At 50.2% G+C, this 23,450-nt stretch overlaps 1 protein-coding gene across 1 annotated transcript; it reads right to left on the bottom strand.

Moving 5' to 3' along the window:
• Positions 1 to 3,752: 3,752 nt before the first annotated feature.
• LOC116941139 (keratin, type 1 cytoskeletal 11-like) lies at positions 3,753 to 21,652 on the bottom strand. Its single transcript, XM_076066213.1, has 9 exons — positions 21,350 to 21,652; positions 19,006 to 19,131; positions 16,870 to 16,952; positions 15,154 to 15,310; positions 13,647 to 13,811; positions 13,257 to 13,382; positions 12,560 to 12,780; positions 11,625 to 11,758; positions 3,753 to 5,788 (listed from the first exon to the last, which is right to left on the bottom strand). The coding sequence occupies exons 1-9, from the start codon at positions 21,569 to 21,571 to the stop codon at positions 5,697 to 5,699; spliced, it is 1,326 nt and encodes a 441-aa protein (XP_075922328.1). The 5' UTR covers positions 21,572 to 21,652; the 3' UTR covers positions 3,753 to 5,696.
• Positions 21,653 to 23,450: the final 1,798 nt, after the last annotated feature.

The raw sequence follows: 23,450 nt of genomic DNA, 5'->3' as shown, positions 1-23,450 counted from the left end.
AAACGTCGGACATCACACGAACATCACATACGTGGGAGAGCTATATTCCCCCGTAACTATTGCAGAATAGAACCATCTAGATGTATCCACATGACACAGCAGGACTGGGACACAGCCAAATGTGATGAGTAAGGCCCTAATGACTCACCCACACTTTGCAACACCATCAGTGATAATTATGATTGTGTACAGCTGTTACTTTACAAGCTGGCAACACTCCAACGAATCTTCCAGAGAAAGCAACGCTTTATTTTACATGAGCCACAGGCCTGAGATGATTCAACAATGTTTTACGTCACAAAATACATTGTTCGCCTCCTTGAATGCTTAATCAACTGTTCCCTTCAATGCTGGATGGAACCCACATGTATAAAGTACAAGACTTGATGAACCACACTTCAATTGTACGAAAGCCACCATTGATAAACATATTAGTTGTCAATTACGAGATCACGAGAGACAGCTAAGATGAGCGATGTAAAGTTGAGCAAAATCTTAAAAGCGCACAGAAGCGTGGAGAGACGGAACGAGGAACGCGTGGACTAGAGAATGAACACGTGGACTGGAGAATGAACACGTGGACTAGAGAATGAACACGTGGACTAGAGAAGGAACACGTGGACTAGAGAATGAACGCGTGGACTATAGAATGAACACGTGGACTAGAGAATGAACACGTGGACTAGAGAATGAACACGTGGACTAGAGAAGGAACACGTGGACTAGAGAATGAACGCGTGGACTATAGAATGAACACGTGGACTAGAGAATGAACACGTGGACTAGAGAATTAACGCGTGGACTAGAGAAGGAACACGTGGACTAGAGAATGAACACGTGGACTAGATAAGGAACACGTGGACTAGAGAATGAACACGTGGACTATAGAATGAACACGTGGACTAGAGAATGAACACGTGGACTAGAGAAGGAACACGTGGACTAGAGAATGAACACGTGGACTAGAGAATTAACGCGTGGACTAGAGAATGAACACGTGGACTGGAGAATGAACACGGACTAGAGAATGAACACGTGGACTAGAGAATGAACACGTGGACTAGAGAATGAACACGTGGACTAGAGAATGAACACGTGGACTAGAGAATGAACACGTGGACTAGAGAATGAACACGTGGACTAGAGAATTAACACGTGGACTAGAGAAGGAACGTGTGGACTAGAGAATGAACACGTGGACTAGAGAATGAACGCGTGGACTAGAGAATGAACACGTGGACTAGAGAATGAACGAGTGGACCAGAGAATGAACACGTGGACTACAGAATGAACACGTGGACTGGAGAATGAACACGTGGACTAGAGAAGGAACGTGTGGACTAGAGAATGAACACGTGGACTAGAGAATGAACGCGTGGACTAGAGAATGAACACGTGGACTAGAGAATGAACACGTGGACTAGAGAATGAACACGTGGACTACAGAATGAACACGTGGACTAGAGAATGAACACGTGGACTAGAGAATGAACACGTGGACTGGAGAATGAACACGTGGACTAGAGAATGAACACGTGGACTAGAGAATGAACACGTGGACTAGAGAATGAACACGTGGACTAGAGAATGAACACGTGGACTAGAGAATGAACCCGTGGACTAGAGAATGAACGAGTGGACTAGAGAATGAACACGTGGACTAGAGAATTAACACGTGGACTAGAGAATGAACGAGTGGACTAGAGAATGAACGCGTGGACTAGAGAATGAACACGTGGACTAGAGAATGAACACGTGGACTAGAGAATGAACACGTGGACTAGAGAATGAACACGTGGACTAGAGAATGAACACGTGGACTAGAGAATGAACACGTGGACTAGAGAATGAACACGTGGACTAGAGAATGAACACGTGGACTAGAGAAGGAACGCGTGGACTAGAGAATGAACACGTGGACTAGAGAATGAACACGTGGACTAGAGAATGAACACGTGGACTAGAGAATGAACACGTGGACTAGAGAATGAACGCGTGGACTAGAGAATGAACGCGTGGACTAGAGAATGAACACGGACTAGAGAATGAACACGTGGACTAGAGAATGAACACGTGGACTAGAGAATGAACACGTGGACTAGAGAATGAACACGTGGACTAGAGAATGAACACGTGGACTAGAGAATGAACACGTGGACTAGAGAATGAACACGTGGACTAGAGAATGAACACGTGGACTAGAGAATGAACACGTGGACTAGAGAATGAACACGTGGACTAGAGAATGAACGCGTGGACTAGAGAAGGAACACGTGGACTAGAGAATGAACACGGACTAGAGAATGAACACGTGGACTAGAGAATGAACACGTGGACTAGAGAATGAACACGTGGACTAGAGAATGAACACGTGGACTAGAGAATGAACACGGACTAGAGAATGAACACGTGGACTAGAGAATGAACACGTGGACTAGAGAATGAACACGTGGACTAGAGAATGAACACGTGGACTAGAGAATGAACACGGACTAGAGAATGAACACGGACTAGAGAATGAACACGTGGACTAGAGAAGGAACACGTGGACTAGAGAATGAACACGTGGACTAGAGAATGAACACGTGGACTAGAGAATGAACACGTGGACTAGAGAATGAACACGTGGACTAGAGAATGAACACGTGGACTAGAGAATGAACACGTGGACTAGAGAATGAACACGTGGACTATAGAAGGAACACGTGGACTAGAGAATGAACACGTGGACTAGAGAATGAACACGTGGACTAGAGAATGAACACGTGGACTAGAGAATGAACACGTGGACTAGAGAATGAACACGTGGACTAGAGAATGAACACGGACTAGAGAATGAACACGGACTAGAGAATGAACACGTGGACTAGAGAATGAACACGGACTAGAGAATGAACACGTGGACTAGCGAATGAACACGTGGACTAGAGAATGAACACGGACTAGAGAATGAACACGTGGACTAGAGAATGAACACGGACTAGAGAATGAACACGGACTAGAGAATGAACACGTGGACTAGCGAATGAACACGTGGACTAGAGAATGAACACGGACTAGAGAATGAACACGTGGACTAGAGAATGAACACGGACTAGAGAATGAACACGTGGACTAGAGAATGAACACGTGGACTAGAGAATGAACACGTGGACTAGAGAATGAACACGTGGACTAGAGAATGAACACGTGGACTAGAGAATGAACACGGACTAGAGAATGAACACGTGGACTAGAGAATGAACACGTGGACTAGAGAATGAACACGTGGACTAGAGAATGAACACGTGGACTAGAGAATGAACACGGACTAGAGAATGAACACGTGGACTAGCGAATGAACACGTGGACTAGAGAATGAACACGGACTAGAGAATGAACACGGACTAGAGAATGAACACGTGGACTAGAGAATGAACACGTGGACTAGAGAATGAACACGGACTAGAGAATGAACACGTGGACTAGAGAATGAACACGTGGACTAGAGAATGAACACGTGGACTAGAGAATGAACACGGACTAGAGAATGAACACGTGGACTAGAGAATGAACACGTGGACTAGAGAATGAACACGTGGACTAGAGAATGAACACGGACTAGAGAATGAACACGTGGACTAGCGAATGAACACGTGGACTAGAGAATGAACACGGACTAGAGAATGAACACGGACTAGAGAATGAACACGTGGACTAGAGCATGAACACGGACTAGAGAATGAACACGTGGACTAGAGAATGAACACGGACTAGAGAATGAACACGTGGACTAGAGAATGAACACGGACTAGAGAATGAACACGTGGACTAGCGAATGAACACGTGGACTAGAGAATGAACACGGACTAGAGAATGAACACGGACTAGAGAATGAACACGTGGACTAGAGAATGAACACGGACTAGAGAATGAACACGTGGACTAGCGAATGAACACGTGGACTAGAGAATGAACACGTGGACTAGAGAATGAACACGTGGACTAGAGAATGAACACGTGGACTAGAGAATGAACACGTGGACTAGAGAATGAACACGTGGACTAGAGAATGAACACGTGGACTAGAGAATGAACACGTGGACTAGAGAAGGAACACGTGGACTAGAGAATGAACACGTGGACTAGGGAACGTAAACTCGAGAGAGAACAGCGATGGTTGAGCGGAGTGTGACTCGGACACATCGCTCAAAGAGACGATGACGGCTGAGATGAAGGATGGAGTCTGTCGAGTGTTTTGCAGCCCAAGGAGAGAATGTGTCCAGGAGGACGAGCACTGGGAGAGATGGAGCAATTAAGTTGAGCTCGCGTGCAGGAGCGAGGTGGACCGTGAGGGATGATGTGGGACGGGTTACGATGATGGCGATGAGACACCGCCACTTGTGATCGGTGAGGTTGTTGATATGAGCCTGGTCTCGTGTGTCCATGACATTCTGTATCGTGGGACGAGAGTCAAGACACAAAGTGGCGTCGCCTAATTATTATTCTAGCTCTTGCCAAGCACTCGCAAACATGCGGCAATGCATTGTGGGATTAGTCACGTGTATGAGGGCATGCGTACAGGCAGCGTCTACCTTGCGTGTGAATGTAGTCTACTGTCGAGTCCATAATATCGGTTTTTTTGGGGGGTTGGATCGCGTAAATATAAATGTGTCGTTAAACTCGCCACCACCCGACACAGCCAACACAGATCTGGCTGCCGCCTGATGATACCGGTTGTAATTACTGGCGAAACGTCGTACTCAGATTGTAAAGGTTGTGGATTTGCTCTCCAACACACCGGTTAGTGCTGTACTAGTGACGAATTGGCACGTTCTGTAGACGTGACAACCCTTACTGGTTGGCTGTGTCGGATGGTGGCGGGTTTAACGACACAATATTTATATATCTTCTTTGGTTCTTTCGGTAAAGTCACGTAAATTATTCTCATTCTACGTGACTTTACCGAAAGAACCAAAGAAGATGAATCATTGCAGTCACGAAAGCTTTAAATCGAATATTTATATAGTTACGCGACCTACCCCCCCTCCCACCCCAAATAAAAACCTTATGGATGACATTGGTCGCGGAAGCCTCGCTAAGACTGCCGCTGCTGCTGCGTGCTCTAGGCGCCGTCTCGTGGCTCAGTGCGTTGCGGGGTGGCCGTGCGCGTTGTGCCGGGAGTCAGCAGCAGCAGCACGACGCCTCGTGGTTTGTGTTGCGAGGTGTCAGCAGCAGCAGCACGACGCCTCGTGGTTTGTGTTGTGCCGGGTGTCAGCAGCAGCAGCACGACGCCTCGTGGTTTGTGTTGCGAGGTGTCAGCAGCACGACGTCTCGTGGTTTGTGTTGTGCCGGGTGTCAGCAGCACGACGTCTCGTGGTTTGTGTTGTGCCGGGTGTCAGCAGCACGACGTCTCGTGGTTTGTGTTGTGCCGGGTGTCAGCAGCACGACGTCTCGTGGTTTGCGTTGCGAGGTGTCAGCAGCAGCAGCACGACGTCTCGTGGTTTGTGTTGCGAGGTGTCAGCAGCACGACGTCTCGTGGTTTGTGTTGTGCCGGGTGTCAGCAGCAGCAGCACGACGCCTCGTGGTTTGTGTTGCGAGGTGTCAGCAGCACGACGTCTCGTGGTTTGCGTTGCGAGGTGTCAGCAGCAGCAGCACGACGCCTCGTGGTTTGTGTTGTGCCGGGTGTCAGCAGCAGCAGCCCGACGTCTCGTGGCTCAGTGCTCGCAGCTCTGCTCGCTCTCCTCCGTCACCCGTCCGTCCGTCACGTGCTGGGTGACGACGATCACCGCGCTTCTCTTTTTCTCCACTGTACGAGGGCACGGGGCAGCAACGCGCAGATAAAAACAACAACAACAAGAACAACAACAAAAAACAACAACAAAAACAACAAAAACAACAACAAGAACAACAAAAACAACAACAAAAACAACAACAACAAAAACAACAACAAGAACAACAACAAAAACAACAAAAACAACAACAACAAAAACAACAACAAGAACAACAAAAACAACAACAAAAACAACAACAACAACAACATAAACAACAAGAACAACAACAACAAAAACAACAAGAACAACAACAAGAACAACAACAGCAACAACAAGAACAACAACAAGAACAACAACAAAAACAACAAGAACAACAACAAAAACAACAACAAGAACAACAACAACAAGAACAACAACAACAAGAGCAACAAGAACAACAACAGCAACAACAAGAACAACAACAACAACAAGAACAACAACAACAACAAAAACAACAAGAACAACAACAACAAGAGCAACAACAACAACAAGAACAACAACGGACGTAGCCAACCGCACTAATCGGAGGTGCGTGGGAAAGACAACCACCTAAACAAGCTAAACAACACACACACACAACACGCACAACACACACAACACGCACAACACACACACAACACACACAATACACACACAACACACACACAACATGCACAACACACACACAACACACACAATACACACACAACACACACACAACACGCACAACACACACACACAATACACACACAACACGCAACACACAACACACACACAACACGGACAACACACAACACACACGCACAACACACACAACACACACGCACAACACGCACAACACACACACAACACATACAACACACACAACACACACGCACAACACGCACAACACACACAACACACACACAACACACACAACATACACACAACATACACACACAACACACACACCACACACACACAACACACACCACAAACACACAACACGCACAACACACACACACCACGCACAACACACACACAACACACACAATACACACACAACACAACAAACACACCACACGCAACACACACAACAGGCACAACAAGCACAACACACACAACACACACACAACACACACACAACACGGACAACACACACACACAACACACACACAACACATACACACAACACACACAACATACACACAACACACACACAACACATACACACACAACACACACCACATACACACAACACGCACACAACACGCACACACACACAACACGCACACACAACACACACATACACCACATACACACAACACACACAACACGCACACAACACATACAACACACAGCACACACAACAACACACACCACACACACAACACACAAACACACCACATACACACAACACACACAACACGCACACAACACATACACACAACACACACACAACACGCAACACACATACAACACACCACACACACACAACACACACAGCACACACACAACACACACACAAAACACACACAACACACACACAACACAACACGCACACAACACACCACATACACACAACACACACAACACAACAACCGCCATTCGCCACTAAGTGGCGGTGACGTCACCACGACGCTTGTGCCAGGCTATGTGCACCCTGAGGCCACGTGAAGTGTCGAACGCCCGCTGGCAGGAGGTCACGGGGCAGACCCAGGTGCCACGGGTCGACTGACTGAGATGACTGGCTGATGCACCACCTGTGCCCCCTAATGTGCCAACCTGCTGTGCTTCAGCCACCCGGCGCTCCGCTCGTTGTTGTGAGCGTCGCTCCTCCGCCCTCCGTTGTTGTTGGAGGGCCACTATCTCCAACTGCCCAGTAGCGTCCTTCACGAGCCTCCTCCGCAGAGGCCGATCTTGACACCGCTGGTACCAGTCATCGGCAAGTCCACTCAGCTCCACGTCCTCCTGTACCACATCACTCCATCTCTTCTCTAGCCCGTGCCGCGCCCGTTTAGCCCCCTCAATCCGGCCGAACAAAAGCTGTTTCGGCATGCGGTGGCTGGGCATGCGGGCTACATGACCGAGCCATCGCAGCCTTGCCCGCCGGAGGAGCTCACCGATGAGACCTTGCCCAGATTTTTCAAGGATTTGTGAGCTCCTCACACAATCCAGTCTGGTTAAACCCAGGATGGATCGTAGGCAGGCCAGCCTAAATGTTTCTAACCGGCGAAGATGTTCCATTAGGGAGGTCCACGTTTCGCAATCGTAGAGAAGGGAGGGAATGACCGTGGCCGAGAAGACCTGAAGCTTAGTGCGGAGTGACAGACCAGGTAGCTTCCACACAGCGTTACGCAATCGATGAAAAGATATTGCCGCTCGACTGATTCGGAGTGAGACCTCTGCTGTTAAAACTGGAGCCGGTCATAAGCACACTGCCCAGGTATGGGAAACTCTCCACTCTCTCCACAACCACCCCATCACCGATTGGGAGTTGTGGGGGTGGAGTGTCCGATGGTACAAAATACCCAGGCAGGTGCTTAGTTTTGTTGGGGCTGATGGTAAGGCCCCACCTCTTAGTGGCACGCTCCAGTCTCAGCAGCAGCGTCTCCAACTCCTCCTCTGAATGAGCAGCTATTACCAAATCATCAGCATACATAACGTGGTTGAGCAATAGGGAGCCATCCCTTGACCGCACCCGGGCATCGATCAGCCTCCCATTATATCTGTACCATATGGAGATTCCCCCGGTACAGCTATTGAAGGCTTCACGAACTACGTGGTCAAAATAGATGTTAAATAATGTGGGAGCCAGAGGACCTCCCTGTCGCACCCCAAGGTGTGCAGGGAATGGCTCTGACTCCCGGCCACGTAGTTTTACCCGGGCCCGCTCACCATCATGAAGGTCCTTAATGATCGTGAGCAGAGGGTCAGGTACTCCAAAAGCACGAAGAACAACCCAGAGCCCAGGCCTACTGATGGTATCATAGGCCTTGACCAGGTCAATAAAGCAGAGATGTAAGTCTTGTTGGAATTCCCTACACCTCTGCTGTAGCAGACGGACAGAAAATATGGCATCTGTGCAGGACCGCCCTTTCCTGAAACCGCATTCGGGTTCCGCAACCCTCTCCTCAGCGTGCCTGGCAAGGTGATATTGAATAATCCTTGCCAGGACCTTTCCCGGCACACTGAGGAGTGAGATGCCCCTGTAGTTGTTACAGTCTGTGCGGTCCCCCTTCTTAAAAAGGGGGACCACCAAGGCATCCTTTCAATCCTGCGGAACCCATCCAGTGGTCCAGACTGTTGTTATGTCATATAGGGCAGTCTGTGCACAAACGCCACCCTCCCTCAGCATTTCGCTTGGGAGATCATCTCTGCCCGCTGCCTTTCCTGGTCTCAGACTCCAGATCGCCTTCAGTACTTTCTCAACAGATGGTACTTCAGCCAGCCACCCACAGGGGGTGACTTCTTCCAATATTTGAGGCACCACAGCCTCAGCAGGGTCATCCTCACTTTGTGGCACGATTCTTTTCTGGCTGAGGGATTTTCCCTCCCCCAGGACCTCACAGAAATGCTCAGCAAATCTGCAAACCTGTTCCTGGGGGTCAGAGATTGGATCACCGTTTTTTCCCCTAGTGATGGTAATAGGTGTGGCGCTGCAGGTTACTTTTTTGATGGAGTTGAATAGAGATTTGTGATCACGGGCCACTGAGGCAGACTCCATCTCCTCAGCAACCCGCGGCCACCACCCATCCTTGCAGCGCCTCACAGCTCACCGAACCTCCAAGCAAAGGGTACAGTAAGCCTCCTCATTCTCTGACGTGGGATTCTGTAGCTGATGACAGTGGGCCTGTCGCTTTTTCTCAACCATCCTGAACACCTCCTCTGTCAGCCAGGGTCTCTGGGGAGGTCTGGACCGCATACCCAAAGCAGCCATTGCAGCTGCTTGAGTCACAGTCCTAAACCTCGCCCATTTACCCTCGACATCAGGAGGAGTTGGGGACGATGCCAATCCCAGCCGTAAGTGATGATGAAATTCTCGCTTGCAACTTTCATCAGATAACTGAGACCAGGCCACTTTAGGTTGGAATGGGGTCCTGGGTGTACACCCACCACCGGAGTGGAAGAATGGCAGGCGCATCTTACAGATGACTAGTCGATGGTTAGAGGGCAGATGAGCTCCACGGTAGGTCCTGGTGTCAAAGACATGGGCTCGTATCTGCTGGTCCGTCACTATGTAGTCCAGCAGATTTTCTTGCTTGGACCCGGCATGCATCCATGATGTTGTGTGGATGCGCCGATGCCGGAACAGCGTGTTGGTAATTACAAGCCCATGGGCTGCACAAAAATCTAGCAGCCTCCTACCGTTGTTATTGAGCTGATCTGGCCCATGCCCTCCAATCACTCCAGACCAGGTGCCAGCATCATGACCAACTCGGGCATTGAAGTCACCCAACATGATGACTCTATCCCGAGGGGCCACTTTTGCCAGCACCTGTGACAGGAGGTCATAGAAGGAATCTGACTCATCGGCTTTGCCTGCATCCCTCCACGGATGTTCATCTTCGGTGGGGGCATAAGTAACCACAACCACCATTCCTCGCCTCCGGTTGATGGGAATGCGAGCCCAAAGTAGCCTGGGGCTTACAGCTTCCCACACCTCACCGCCACGCTCCCACGCCCCCTTCATTATTTTGTTCAAAAGAAGAGCCACACCCTGTTGTTTGGCAGTCTGCTGCCCCGAGTAGAGGACTGTCCACCCCTCATGGTGGCAGGAGCCAGAACCGGTCCACCGGACCTCCTGAATGCCACATAGACCCAGGTGGTACCGGTCCAGCTCCCGACAGAGGAGTGGCAGCCTCTCCTCCGCAGTGAGCGATCGAACTTTTCACGTGGCCACCCGTAGTGGTTTTTCGTTGTTTCTGGAGGAGCCCCGAGGGTAGATATTCAATCTCCTGGCTCCGCCAATTGAGGTTTGGCCAGGAGACGTCATAGACGCCTGGCCCCCCGGGGCCTCCGGCACAAGCTTATTAGTTATATACTTAATTCGCAGTTTAGTGGTAATTAATTGAAGGTGGAGGGGTTACCAGCCCCTCGCACCCGTCCAGAGCCCCCGTTTAGCCCCTGTGGTGGACACAGATGCCATGAGGGGAGGAGCCAATCGAAATTGGACCTCCCCCCACAGCACTGTCCACGACAGAGTTGTGAACACAACACAACACACCACACACACACACAACACACACACACAACACACCATACATACACACACAACACACACACACAACACACACAACACACACACACAACACACACACACAACACACACAACACACACCCACACAACACGCACACACAACACACACACACAACACACACAACACACACACAACACACCATACATACACACACAACACACACCCACACAACACGCCCACACAACACACACACACAACACACACACACCACACACACACAACACGCACACAACACACACACAACACGCACACACAACACGCACACAACACACACAACACACACACAACACACACACAACACACACAACACACACACAGCATACACACACAACACACACACAACACACACACACAACACACACAACACACACACAACACGCACACAACACACACACAACACACACACACCACACACACAACACACACAACACGCACACAACACACACACAACACACACACACACAACACACAACACGCACACAACACACACAACACACACACAACACACACACACAACACACCATACATACACACACACAACACACACAACACACACACAACACACGCACACAACACAAAGTGCAGCGAGCGTCGAGCGCCGTCGCGAATCGACCTCTGCCGATGTCTTCGTCTCCACCCCGAGCAGCAGCGGCGGTGGTCCCCACGCCGTCTCCATCATCCTTGCCGGAAGACGCAGCAGCAGCGGCAGCGGCGGCGGCAGCGGCAGCACCGGAGGTGTCGTCGAGCCTGCGGGTGTTGGGGGATCGTCGGGTTCGCGTGCCGTGAGGCAGGGGACTGTCGGTGCCTCCACAATAGTCCACGCAAGCAGTCACTTTCGCGACGTTCATTCCCCTCTGATTCACTTCGCCCCGCACAGACTTTTGTTCAATATCGCAGTTGCTGCACGTTGATCACAAAATCATTGCATCTAATGACTGCCGCATTATTACGGGCATTTGGACGCTTCTCTATTGGGGTTAGGGATGCTGTCGTGTTAGCCAGAGATAGATTAGAATTCGCATTGGGTTCACATTTATTTTAGGAGAATATGATGACATTGAAGTCAAGTCCAAGTGATGAACATTGAGGCGGTGATCAACTCCTGTTTATCGGCCTAAGCCAGTGATGGGAAATCTACATTCCTATGGCGGGGGCAAGTCTATCTGTTGGATAAATAATACTCGCACAATGCGAATGTGTTCCGAAATGCACGCACAGTCAAGTAACGTTTTAACCAAAGGAATGTAACTTAAGTTTTCTGTTAGTCTGCGCTCCTTCAATGGAGGAGGGACAGCACAACTACACGAACTCTGAACAAGCCCTCTCGCGTCTCGCCGACCTGGACACTGGCATTGAGCTCCTGAAGCCCATCGGCACTCACAAGAATAGAGGCGTGCACGTGGGTGAGGAGGAGACTCGGGACTCGTTCAGGATGTCAGTCGACAATTATGTTAGTCGCGTCGCCCAATTACCGGACATCTGTGGAAAAAGAGCTTCATAGCTCATCGGATTTCTCCAGGATAACTAAAGATTCTGATTTACACGCACCGACTGTGTCCGCTCTCCAGCAAGGTCCTGTAGGTGGATATCTCCTGCTCCAGCTTCATCTTCTCGTTCAGCAGCAGCGAGTATTCGTGCATCTGCCGGTGGGTCTCTGCTCGCAGCTTCTCGAGCTCAGACTCCAGGGCGCCGATGGCGCTGCTGTAACCCGTGAGGCTATCGGCGTTCAACGCCTCTGCGCTTCTCAGCTGCTCTTCGAGACACCGGATCTGGGAGAGACCAACACCCGGGAGGCATCAGAGAGTGCGGTCTTTGCGAGTGGCATCACATTTACCGCCCTTGCGTTAATGATGACATTATAACGTTTAGTAGCCCAGGAGAGGCTCGTTAAAGCTCAAGGCTCTTTTTTTAGGAGGGTCCTGCCAAGCTTCAACAGTCGCGAGTGATAATTGCTACGTAGATTACAATCGAGTTCTTTGCATGAAGTGTTTTTCAATTTTGGCAAATTTGAACCACGCCTCCCGGCGCACAGCGGCCTCCTCTTGCGAGTAACACTGCGGGGTCTTTAACGTCCACTGCGAAGCAGACTGCCGCGCGTTTTCACGGCTGATACGCCCGCGGTATTAATCGGGGCGGCCGCTGGATTCGAACCGCGAACCTCCCTGCGTGTCCGACGCCGCTGCCCCACGCCGGCATCGGTGGCCGGGCACGGCATGTGAGCGAGCGCTGTGCGGGAAGTCCTCACCAGGCCCCACAGCGTGTCCAGCTCCTTCTGGAGACTCTGGGTGGAGTGGTTCATGTCCGAGATTTCGTCCTTGACGAGCTGGGAGGCCTGCTTCTTTTCAGAAACCGTCACGTTCACCGTGTCCATCTTCGCCGAGGAATCGGCATGGCGGGAGAGACGGGAGAAGAAACCCGCAGCAAGGGTAAGTACGAGTTGTGGAAGAGTACACGCACAGCGAATGGGAGGGGGTCGCATTGTGTCCACGTAGCCACATTAGACGCGGCATTCACAGCAAAAAACAAATGAACCCATTGAGTTCAACTGCATCGTAATGAGCGGACGTCTGGGACTGTCATTACAACGGATTCTGGGCTGTGAGGTCTCGTTGGCTTGTGGCGGGATGACGACGACCTTCTGTTTGTAGGCGAACTCCATCTCCTCGTGGGTCTTGACGATCATCGCCTCGTACTGCCGGCGCAGTCCGGCCAGGATCTCGCTCAGGTCCGACCCCTTGGTGCTGGCCACCTCCACGGACACAGAGGACGCTTCCAGCCGGGCACCGAGGGTGGCCGTGTCCTGCAGGGCACACCAAAGACAAAGGCCCCCCCGTGTAGCCTTAACAGAATGTTGGGGCAAGTGCTGTTGGCGAGTAGCACCGACGAAGGCCGGCACTGTGGCACACGAGGGGGTCAGCGCCACGCACGGCCGCCTTTGTCTCCCTTTTGACGACGTTCGTACATCGCACCAGGTAATCATTTGAGGCCGAGTCGACCTAGGAGAGGCCCAGGGCCGGTTCAGACATTCGCTGTCACCGTTATTGGCTGTGAGCGGGAATCGAACCCGGGCGCCCAGGTTCGTAGCGCTGCGCCGCTAACCCATCGCAGGGCGCGCCGCAAGCACCGTGGGCACGGTCGAGATGTGGATGCGGGGAGAGGGGGAGGCTGATGGAGAGGAAGATCGATGAGAGGGTCGCGAATGGCATCGGCGAGGGAGGAGTGGGGATGGAAGTCGCCAGGAGAGAAGATTGGAGGGCACGGTTTGATGAACCGAAGGAGGGAATGGAAGGGGTGAGAATGAGAGGCTAAGCCGAGGATCGGTAATGGTGGAAATGAAGAGGAGGGCAGAGGATGGAGGATGGAGAGCCACTCCAGACGGGAGAGTCACTCCAGCGATGTGGCACTTTGTTCCGAAAGCCAGCAATATCAGGACTAAATTTTTATTTAAAGCTTTCGCGACTGCAGTGATTCATATTCTTGGTTCTTTCGGTAAAGTCACGTTGAAGGGAAACAATAAAATAATAAAATATATATTGTTCTTCTTTGGTTCTTTCGGTAAAGTCACGTCAAATGAGAATAAAATAATAAATTGATAAAATAAAATAACACAATAATATTCTCACGACGTTTCGGCCACAACACAAGCGGCCTTCATCAGGTGAAGGGACGAGACTGTCTGGTAGGACAGCGCTGTCCTACCAGACAGGACAGCGCTGTCCTACCAGACAGTCTCGTCCCTTCACCTGATGAAGGCCGCTTGTGAGAATATTATTATTATTGTGTTATTTTATTTTATCAATTTATTCTTTTATTCTCATTCTACGTGACTTTACCGAAAGAACCAAAGAAGATGAATCATTGCAGTCACGAAAGCTTTAAATCGAAATATATATTGTTGTTTTATATATTTTTTATTATTTTATTGTTTCCCTTCAACGTGACTTTACCGAAAGAGCCAAGAATATAGTGACGCAATGGTTTGGGCACTGTGCAATGAACCTGGTGAGATGGGTTTGACTCAGAGAGCAAGCATCAGGACTGTCTTTTCCCACCTCCCGTCCGGCACATCACACGGCTGTGAGCCACAAAACACCGCACTCCGTGCACAGACACAGCGCACGAGCGGCAGCCCCCTCGGCGACCTGCTTGTGAGTTTTCCTGATGTAGTGCAGCTCCTCGGACAGCGCCTCGATCTCCGCCTCGGCGCCCGCGCCCGCCACGCCGTACTCCTCCAGCAGCGCGTAGAGCCTGGCGATGTCCTCCTCCACGCAGCTGCGAGCGCTGCGCTCCGTCTCGAGCCTGGGGAAGAGCGAACGCCGTCGTGAGCACGCACGCGGCCGGTCAGTGAGAAATGAGTCGCGTGGCGGTTTTGCCTCCTTGGAAGAATCCGCATGTGTTAAGCTGACAACAGCGACGCAAATGTCGCGGAGATTGTTTTGGCTTTGTCCAGGAATCTCGATGAGCCGTGTCCTCACTCAAGGATATCACGATCATGGCCTTCCTTCCACTCAGCTCTTTCCGTAATATTTACTCAAATCATGCATCCAATGCTTCCAGTGGAGTCCAGTCGTTCAAATTGCTTATGGAACTAAATTAGTTGAATTACACGGCTTCTTGTATCTACAATTTTCCCAGTCAAAGCATTATATTTAGTTCATCGTGACAATTGATCTAATTCTGTAATAATGTTTTATCTTGACTTGTAATTTGGCTAAAGGAGTGCAAACATTAAATTCGCCTCCCTGGAAATGCCACGAATTGTCCCAATTCCGAGTCCCGCAAAAATGTTATTATATATTTTATTTGACTTACAAACGAGGCGATGAGAATGTTTCCTCCTGTTATTTAAAGCATACGTTGGGGAAGCGTCATACAATCCGAATTTCTTATTTAAAATTAATCTTAATCACGGGTTGTACATTAGTTGTTCCGAATATTCTTCCAGAAGGCATCCATTGCTCGGTGTTCATAATCATCATCCTGCAGACGGCTGTCCATGGCACCACGCACGCTCAGGGTGAGACCCCGCGTCCCTCTGCTCCTGTGTTGTGTCGCGGCACTTGTCACGACCCTGTTCCGCTCCCTTCCTCGGCAACTCAGATTTTCCATAAAATGTTTCACTTTTCAAATTCACCCCAAAGTGGGTCACCACCATGCAGCCTCTGGGATTGACCCGGACACTACCGGGATTCGGGGTCTGCGCTCAGGAGGCAGGAATTTATTTGTACCGAGACCTGGTACCGGTCCTGCACTGTTGAACTATACCAGAGTAAGCTGCAGTGTTGGTAATAGTCCTCGGCTGACTGAGGCCACGTGTCCATGTTTGGTGTGCAGTAGAAAAGGTGATAAACCCTCTCCCAAAGTTTGGGGTGCGTCTTATGTCCGGGACATCTTAGAAGAGAGACACCCTTGGGATTGCCAGTTACTGCAGTGCCTTGCTTGTAGGGGGGACCTGATTTACTTTCGCTAAATGTAGAAGTTATTTTACGTGGAACAAAGACGAAGATCCCCCATATAGCCTTCACTAGGCTCTTTGAGTAAGTGCCGTCTATAGCGAGCACTTATTTAGGCCGGCATGGGACACGTGGTGGGCCAGCACCAGGCCCGGCCACCTTTGTCTCCCCAGTGATGATGATGAGACACCGCACCAGATATTCATTCAAGGCCGAGTCGACCAAGGCGAGGCCCAGGACCGCTTCAAATATTCGCCACTTTAGTTGGTCGTGAGCGGGAATCGAACTCGGGTGGCCAGGTTTGTAGTGCAGTGCGCTGGCTACACACGCACGCACACGCATGCGCATGCACACGCACACACGCACACACACGCCCACACACACGCGGACAACGCCTGCGCCCACTTGTAGTGGAAGTCGTCGGCTGCCAGGCGCGCATTTTCTATCTTCACGCCGGTGCGCGCATTGTCCACGATCTGGCTCTTGATCTGTAAGAGATCAAACGCGGTGACGGGAGCTGTGCGCATCGTAGGGGCTCTTGTTAAGGGCGCCCTGGGATGTGAGCATGAACTCCGCTGATTGGATACCTGAGCTGAGACAAAATAATGTCAATATAGTACAAAACGGGACATCCCTTCCTGCCTTGCGTGTTGCCTTAGCATGTGGGCGAGAACGCCTGTAGAGAAACGTCTGCTAAAGCTGCATCGCTGAACCAATATTCATTCGGCCTGTGAATAACAGATTCACTTCGTATGGTGCGAAAGAAGTGAAACATACATTATAGTTACTCATACAGTTATTCTTTCTCAATGGAAAAGGAAATTACTATCAAAAAAATCCTCCCCTTATCTGTACCTTAGTACGTGAACTACTACAGGTTTGTGTTGTTTTACAAATGCGAGGAACACAACTTGTGCCTGAAAGCGTTCTTTGTTGCAGAAAACGAGCGGCTACATTGTATATAGACAGTTAACCCTGGGCTGAATATTAAACAATTTTAATTTTTATACAGCACCCAACAGTTCGTGTTGTAACACGTGGTTAAAATTCCAACTCTCATTACACCCAGCAATGCCATGCACATTGTTGGGTGCACATTGCTGCATCACGGCAGAGGGGCTCTTGGGGAAGTGTGTGGAGCAGATGCGGGCGTCTCTGTGCCTGAGACCGACTTCGCCTCGTGCGTTCGTGTCTGCAGCAAAGTGAGAAGTGAAGATGAATGTATCTGCGAAGGTCGCCCTCTTATTGGGGTTTGTTTACATCCGCTCGTCGTGGCGTCCGTCGTTCAAGATTATGGTTGGCTGCCAAGCGAAGTCCAATTACCAGGCCAGGCCACTGAGTAGGTTCGTCCCCGTAACAGGGCGGATTGTGCAAGACGCTCCGCGTGCAATGGAGACAATGAACTTTGACCTCGCCAATCTGTGCGGTTGCGGGTTCACACCTCGTGTATTTCACTCGGAACGGATAACCTCCAACTGCCATTGACAGAACGGATAACCTCCAACTGCCATTGACAGAACGGATAACCTCCAACTGCCATTGACAGAACGGATAACCTCCAACTGCCATTGACAGAACGGATAACCTCCAACTGCCATTGACAGAACGGATAACCTCCCACTGCCATTGACAGAACGGATAACCTTCAACTGCCATTGACAGAACGGATAACCTCCAACTGCCATTGACAGAACGGATAACCTCCAACTGCCATTGACAGAACGGATAACCTCCAACTGCCATTGACAGAATGGATAACCTCCAACTGCCATTGACAGAACGGATAACCTCCAACTGCCATTGACAGAACCGATAACCTCCAACTGCCATTGACAGAACGGATAACCTCCAACTGCCATTGACAGAACGGATAACCTCCAACTGCCATTGACAGAACGGATAACCTCCAACTGCCATTGACAGAACGGATAACCTCCGAACTGCCATTGACAGAACGGATAACCTCCAACTGCCATTGACAGAACGGATAACCTCCAACTGCCATTGACAGAACGGATAACCTCCAACTGCCATTGACAGAACGGATAACCTCCAACTGCCATTGACAGAACGTTGCGGTAATCGTGGTGAAACGAGGACACGGATTATCTTTTCAACATCAATCATCCAGGCGCCCAGCACTTCGCTTCGTCTTCTCCTGCTGCCCGTTTGGCTGAGCCCAACGGGTAGCAGGAGATGTCTATAACAGCCATGGATGAGATAAGGGGCTATCCATTTAGTACGTACGCATAGAGGGGGGGTTAACCCAAATGCGTACGCTTGCGTATGGGGGGTCTACTGACAATGTACGCATAGGAAACGGGGTGGGGGGGGTGTAAAAAGTCCGCGTGCGTACAGGGAGGGGACAAGTTATTGACAGATGTTTGCGTATGTACTCAGTGGATGGCCCCTAAGTTGTAAATCGATATAGAAATTAATTCCAGGTATCGAAAATGTCTAAAACCTTTGTATGTATGTTAAACTTCTTTCGCACCGTACATAGGCAACCGTGCTAGCCACGATGCGGTGCTTGCATCTCACCTTGGCACAAAGCTCCTCTGCCGCAGTGAACCTGCTGCTGCTGCCCTGGATCTTGCCATGGCCACTCTTGAGCAGCTCCTTGATCTTCACCTCCAGCTCATGGTTCACGCCCTCCAGGTAATGTACCTTGCACACGTTCGGACAAGGTCGTTCAGAGTGCTGCCTTCACACGATCAACTATTTCTATATTCTTTGGGTCTTTCGTTAAAGTAACGTACTGTAGATAGGTTAAAATAATAATAAAATAAACAAAAAACTACGACGTTTCGATCGCAACACAAGCGATCGTCACCCCTTTCACCTCCCCCCCCCCCCTTTTTCCTCCTGATGACGATTACTTGTGATGCGATCAAAACATCATAGTTTTATTATTTTTTGAACCTATCGATGTGACTTTACCGAAAGACCCAAAGAATATGAATTCCTGCAGTCACGAAAGCATTAAGTCAAGATTTAAAATATTTTTTATTTTTTTTTACCAGGTAAGGCCCATTGAGCCATTTATCTATTTTTCATGAGCGACCTGGCTATCAGAAATGATGGCTCAACAAAGTGGCTTATCTTGTGGAAATTTATAGCAGCCAAATACTCTAAGCATACGGCGAATATAAGTGTGGAGGGAAAAACCGGAGAACCCGGAGGAAAATCCATGCGACCACGAGAAGAGAACACGCAATCTCCAAATATGCAGGCGTCAGGGTCGGGATTGAACCCACAGCCTCCTGTATACCAGGTGAGGTAGTTAACATCTCCTAGCCACCGTGACCTGGCCACACCAAGCGTTCTAAAGCAGGTGTCCAGATGACATCGATTGAGTGCAGTGTTTGTATGTATGCTGAACTTCTTTCACACCGTACGTAGCCAACAGACAAGAGACAACTCCATAGTTTATTTAATTCACGGCTAACATCCCTGGTGAGGGACATTTGAAGCAGGATTCAAAATGTACAATCATCACTGTCATCATTATCAGACAATTGCTCTCCAGCCCTGGATGGAGGCTTCTCCACGCCATCCCTCGTGATCCAATTACGCCACAATCCATCCATCTCACTTCTGCACATGAACTCCTCTCATTGCTACATCCCTGTGGTGGACACTTTCTCTGGGGTGCCTTCGCTCCTTCGGCTGCCGTTTCATCTCCAGTTGTGGGTCACTGGCCATCGTCCCTTTTGTCCAAGCGTAATGCCCAAGCCCATTTACCTCTCGAAACAGGCTACATCGTGTCTTGTGAATTGTATTCCCTGAGTATGTGTGCCTGTATTTTTGTATTGGCTCGGTATCCCTCAACTCTGCTTTCGGAACTTTCCAGCTGTTATTTCGAATTATTTGTGAGTCTCCGCGTTTCTGATGTAACTTTGATCCATGGGTCATTGCTGCCATCAGGACGTACACGGATTGAAAACCTGATCCAGTCAACACTAAAAGCTGCTATCGAACTTATTAACAGCCAAGGTCTTAATACAAATATATTGAAACAATTTACAAAGCAAGGAACTGTGAAGTTGAAATTGCATGAGACAAGAAAAATACAAATCACAAGACGGAGCTGGGCTGTTCACAACAACAACATTATAAAATATTTGACCAGTGCAGCTGCATTGGACAAATGAAGTTATAAACGTGCAGGACAAAGTGAACTGATGGCAGCATCCATTGAAGCTGCATACAAACGAAAGAATATATACCAAGGGCAATCAAAGACGGCAGATTGATGTTAAAATGGTGAAATTAAATGGCAAATGTGAGCCGGATGGAGCTATTTTGTAATGCTGACCTTGCCAATGGAAACTTTATGAGCAAGTGCGCCTGAAAAGCGTGTCATATTGTTCAGAACTATTTCTGTAATCAGCATTGAGTCCCACGCTGTAGCTGATGACGACTCCTTGTCGATAGCACTCCCGAGTCCACGGCTGCGTTGACTAGCTGATGACCAGTAATGAGGTAGAAATGCCTCAGCTTCTCCCTAAATGCCAAATCTATTGCCAGAAAGCTTCGTCGGCCCAAACATTCAACAATATTTGTCGTAGCCTAAAATTTCCCGTTTAAAAAAAAAGTAATATTTATTTAACTTTTACACTTTTCTAATTTCGTCAAACGTAGCGATTGGCAATGGCTTTACATGAATGGGGACCTCAGCGGCTTCAAGGTCCCCAGGGTGGCTGCGCCGTTCATGGCGGTCGCTCCAGGGGAGGCTCCAGGGCCGCGCGTCACGGGACTTGGCTTGGGGTCACTCGCTGGGACCCGGCCGCTCGGCCGCTCGAAGCGACAACGGCCGCAGCGAGCCGGAGCGTCGCCGCGGGCCCCGAGCGGCCCCACGCGCGCCCGGGGCCCTTCCGCTTACCTTGGCGATGTATTCCGCCAAGCGTTCGTTCAGACCCCGCATCTCCGCCTTCTCGTCCGCCGCGCCGTTCGCGCCCAAAGACTCCGCGGCCAGGGCGGCGGCCGTGGCGCCCGCTCCGCCGCCACCACCGAGGGCGAGGCCCGGGTAGAAGGTCCGCGCCGCCGTCTCCCTCGGGCGACCGCCGTACGCAAAGTCGAGGGAGGAGCGCCGCCTGTGCGCCATCTCCGCGCCTCTGGGACGGTCGCCGGCTGTGAGGAACGCGGCGCCCTCGCTGAGAGGACGGCTCCGGCTCGCGGCCGTCGAGCGGTGCCAGCGAATTCTGAACGGACGCGGCGAGGCGCTGAGGCGGGCGGGGGCGGGGGGGGGGCAGCGCGCGTGGAGGGGCGCCCAGGTGTGCTGCCTGAGGGGGCATTACTGCGCTGATGGTGGTGGAGTTGGTGGTGGTGGATTTGGTTTGCTTTGGAAGGCAGCCAGGGGAATGAGCGGGTGCCAGGAGTCAGAGTGGAGGGGAGCCACAACACCGCTCTGGCACGAACACGCGTTGGGGATTTCTTCGCATTGGGGTTTAACGGAGAGCGGGACAATAGTTGCATAAACCAGGCAATTAAATGCTCAACAATCGGTGAAATAGCCATGTATGTGTAAAGCAAATACTACTCGTACAATGATCCCTGCCACGGTATGGCAGCATTTTGTGAGTGCAGATGTAAGGTTTATAAACTCAGGGATGTGTGCACACCTTTGTTTTACAATTACAAACCCTAAAGAAGTCATGGTGGACTAGCTTGGGCTCACAGCCGGACTGCACGGCCACTTAAGATAGCTGCGGAGAAGCCGCAGTCATTTTCCCCGTCACCATCCACTCCTGCCCACCAGTGTGAACCCGGGGCACGTGACATTCAACAGGTTAACATCAAACAACCACACAACTACTTATGTACACATTGTGGTGATGCTTGCGTTGGCAAACCTAATATATATATACAAATATATAATAGTCAACGTTTCGGGCAATGGCCCTTCTTCATGACACGTGACTGATTTGTAAATAAATGGCTGTTTTTCAATGCACGTATATTGCGATTAATAATAATTGGCTGTGCGTTCGATGGTGTGTACATGTGTTGTGAGATCACTCTCCAAAGACGCCGGTGGTGATGCTGGCGCAGTAACAAGTTTGGCACGTTTGATTCACGTGACACTATTATTAGTTGGCTCTGCGGGTGGAGGAGGGTTCACGACACACATTTTTACACTACTACCTAACTCAAATTAAACCAATAACACTGGCCGTGAAAGCCTACGTGTAAAATTTGCACATATATCATTATACTCTGAAGAATGGAAATTTCCCAAAACGTCACTTATTATACATTTGTTGCGTCTTGTTGAGTTTTTTGTGTTCCCTGTGAACAGCAGTATATGTATATCGCGCCGTTATTATGTTTTTGAAATGCAGTCCAGTGGACAAAGCTCATCCTTGCGACACAGATGTGCGCACCAGACGGGGATCGGACCCCGTGAAGCTTCGTACGAAAGTTGATGACGCATCCACGAATGTACCGACGCATTTTTTTTTGTTTTTACTCGGAGCGCAGTGGGATTCCAAGCGCGCGACTGTGACCCAGGCATGCACGTGCCTGCCCCGTGTATCTGAATAAAGCCGCGCTCTGCAAATTTCCTGGGCGATCGCTGCTGCTGCTTCTTGCAACCATCAGGCAACTCTTTGCCAGCCACTGGCACCCACTGGAAATGCTCAGTGCCCTCTTCACATCCCAAACTTCGCTTCCTCTCACCCCATAAGCGGTCCTCTATGTGCGCGCGAGAAGTCGGGCGGGTCGAGAGACGACTCGAAGAGGAACGCGCCCGAGACGACGCGCACGGCGCACACGCAGTGCCGAGGTCGGTTCGCGTGCAGGGTGCGAGGGTAACTGTCGCATCGCGGAGCCGTGATGAGAGATGGAGGCTGCTTGGGAAGGCCTTCATCCAGCAGTGGATTAATGAAGGCCGATGGCAACGATGACGAAGGGTAGCGGGGGAGACACGAGGCCCTTGGCCACGGCACGCGAAGTCACGTGTCGCTCGCCGTGACCATAGGGAC

The sequence above is a fragment of the Petromyzon marinus genome, chromosome 10 (genome assembly GCF_048934315.1).
Source record: "Petromyzon marinus isolate PM22_M1 ecotype Great Lakes invasive population chromosome 10, UKy_Petmar_22M1.pri1.0, whole genome shotgun sequence".
Classification (NCBI taxonomy): Eukaryota; Metazoa; Chordata; class Hyperoartia; order Petromyzontiformes; family Petromyzontidae; genus Petromyzon; species Petromyzon marinus.
Note: the sequence above shows the minus strand (reverse complement) of the source record. Positions and strands in the feature narration are given on the sequence as shown.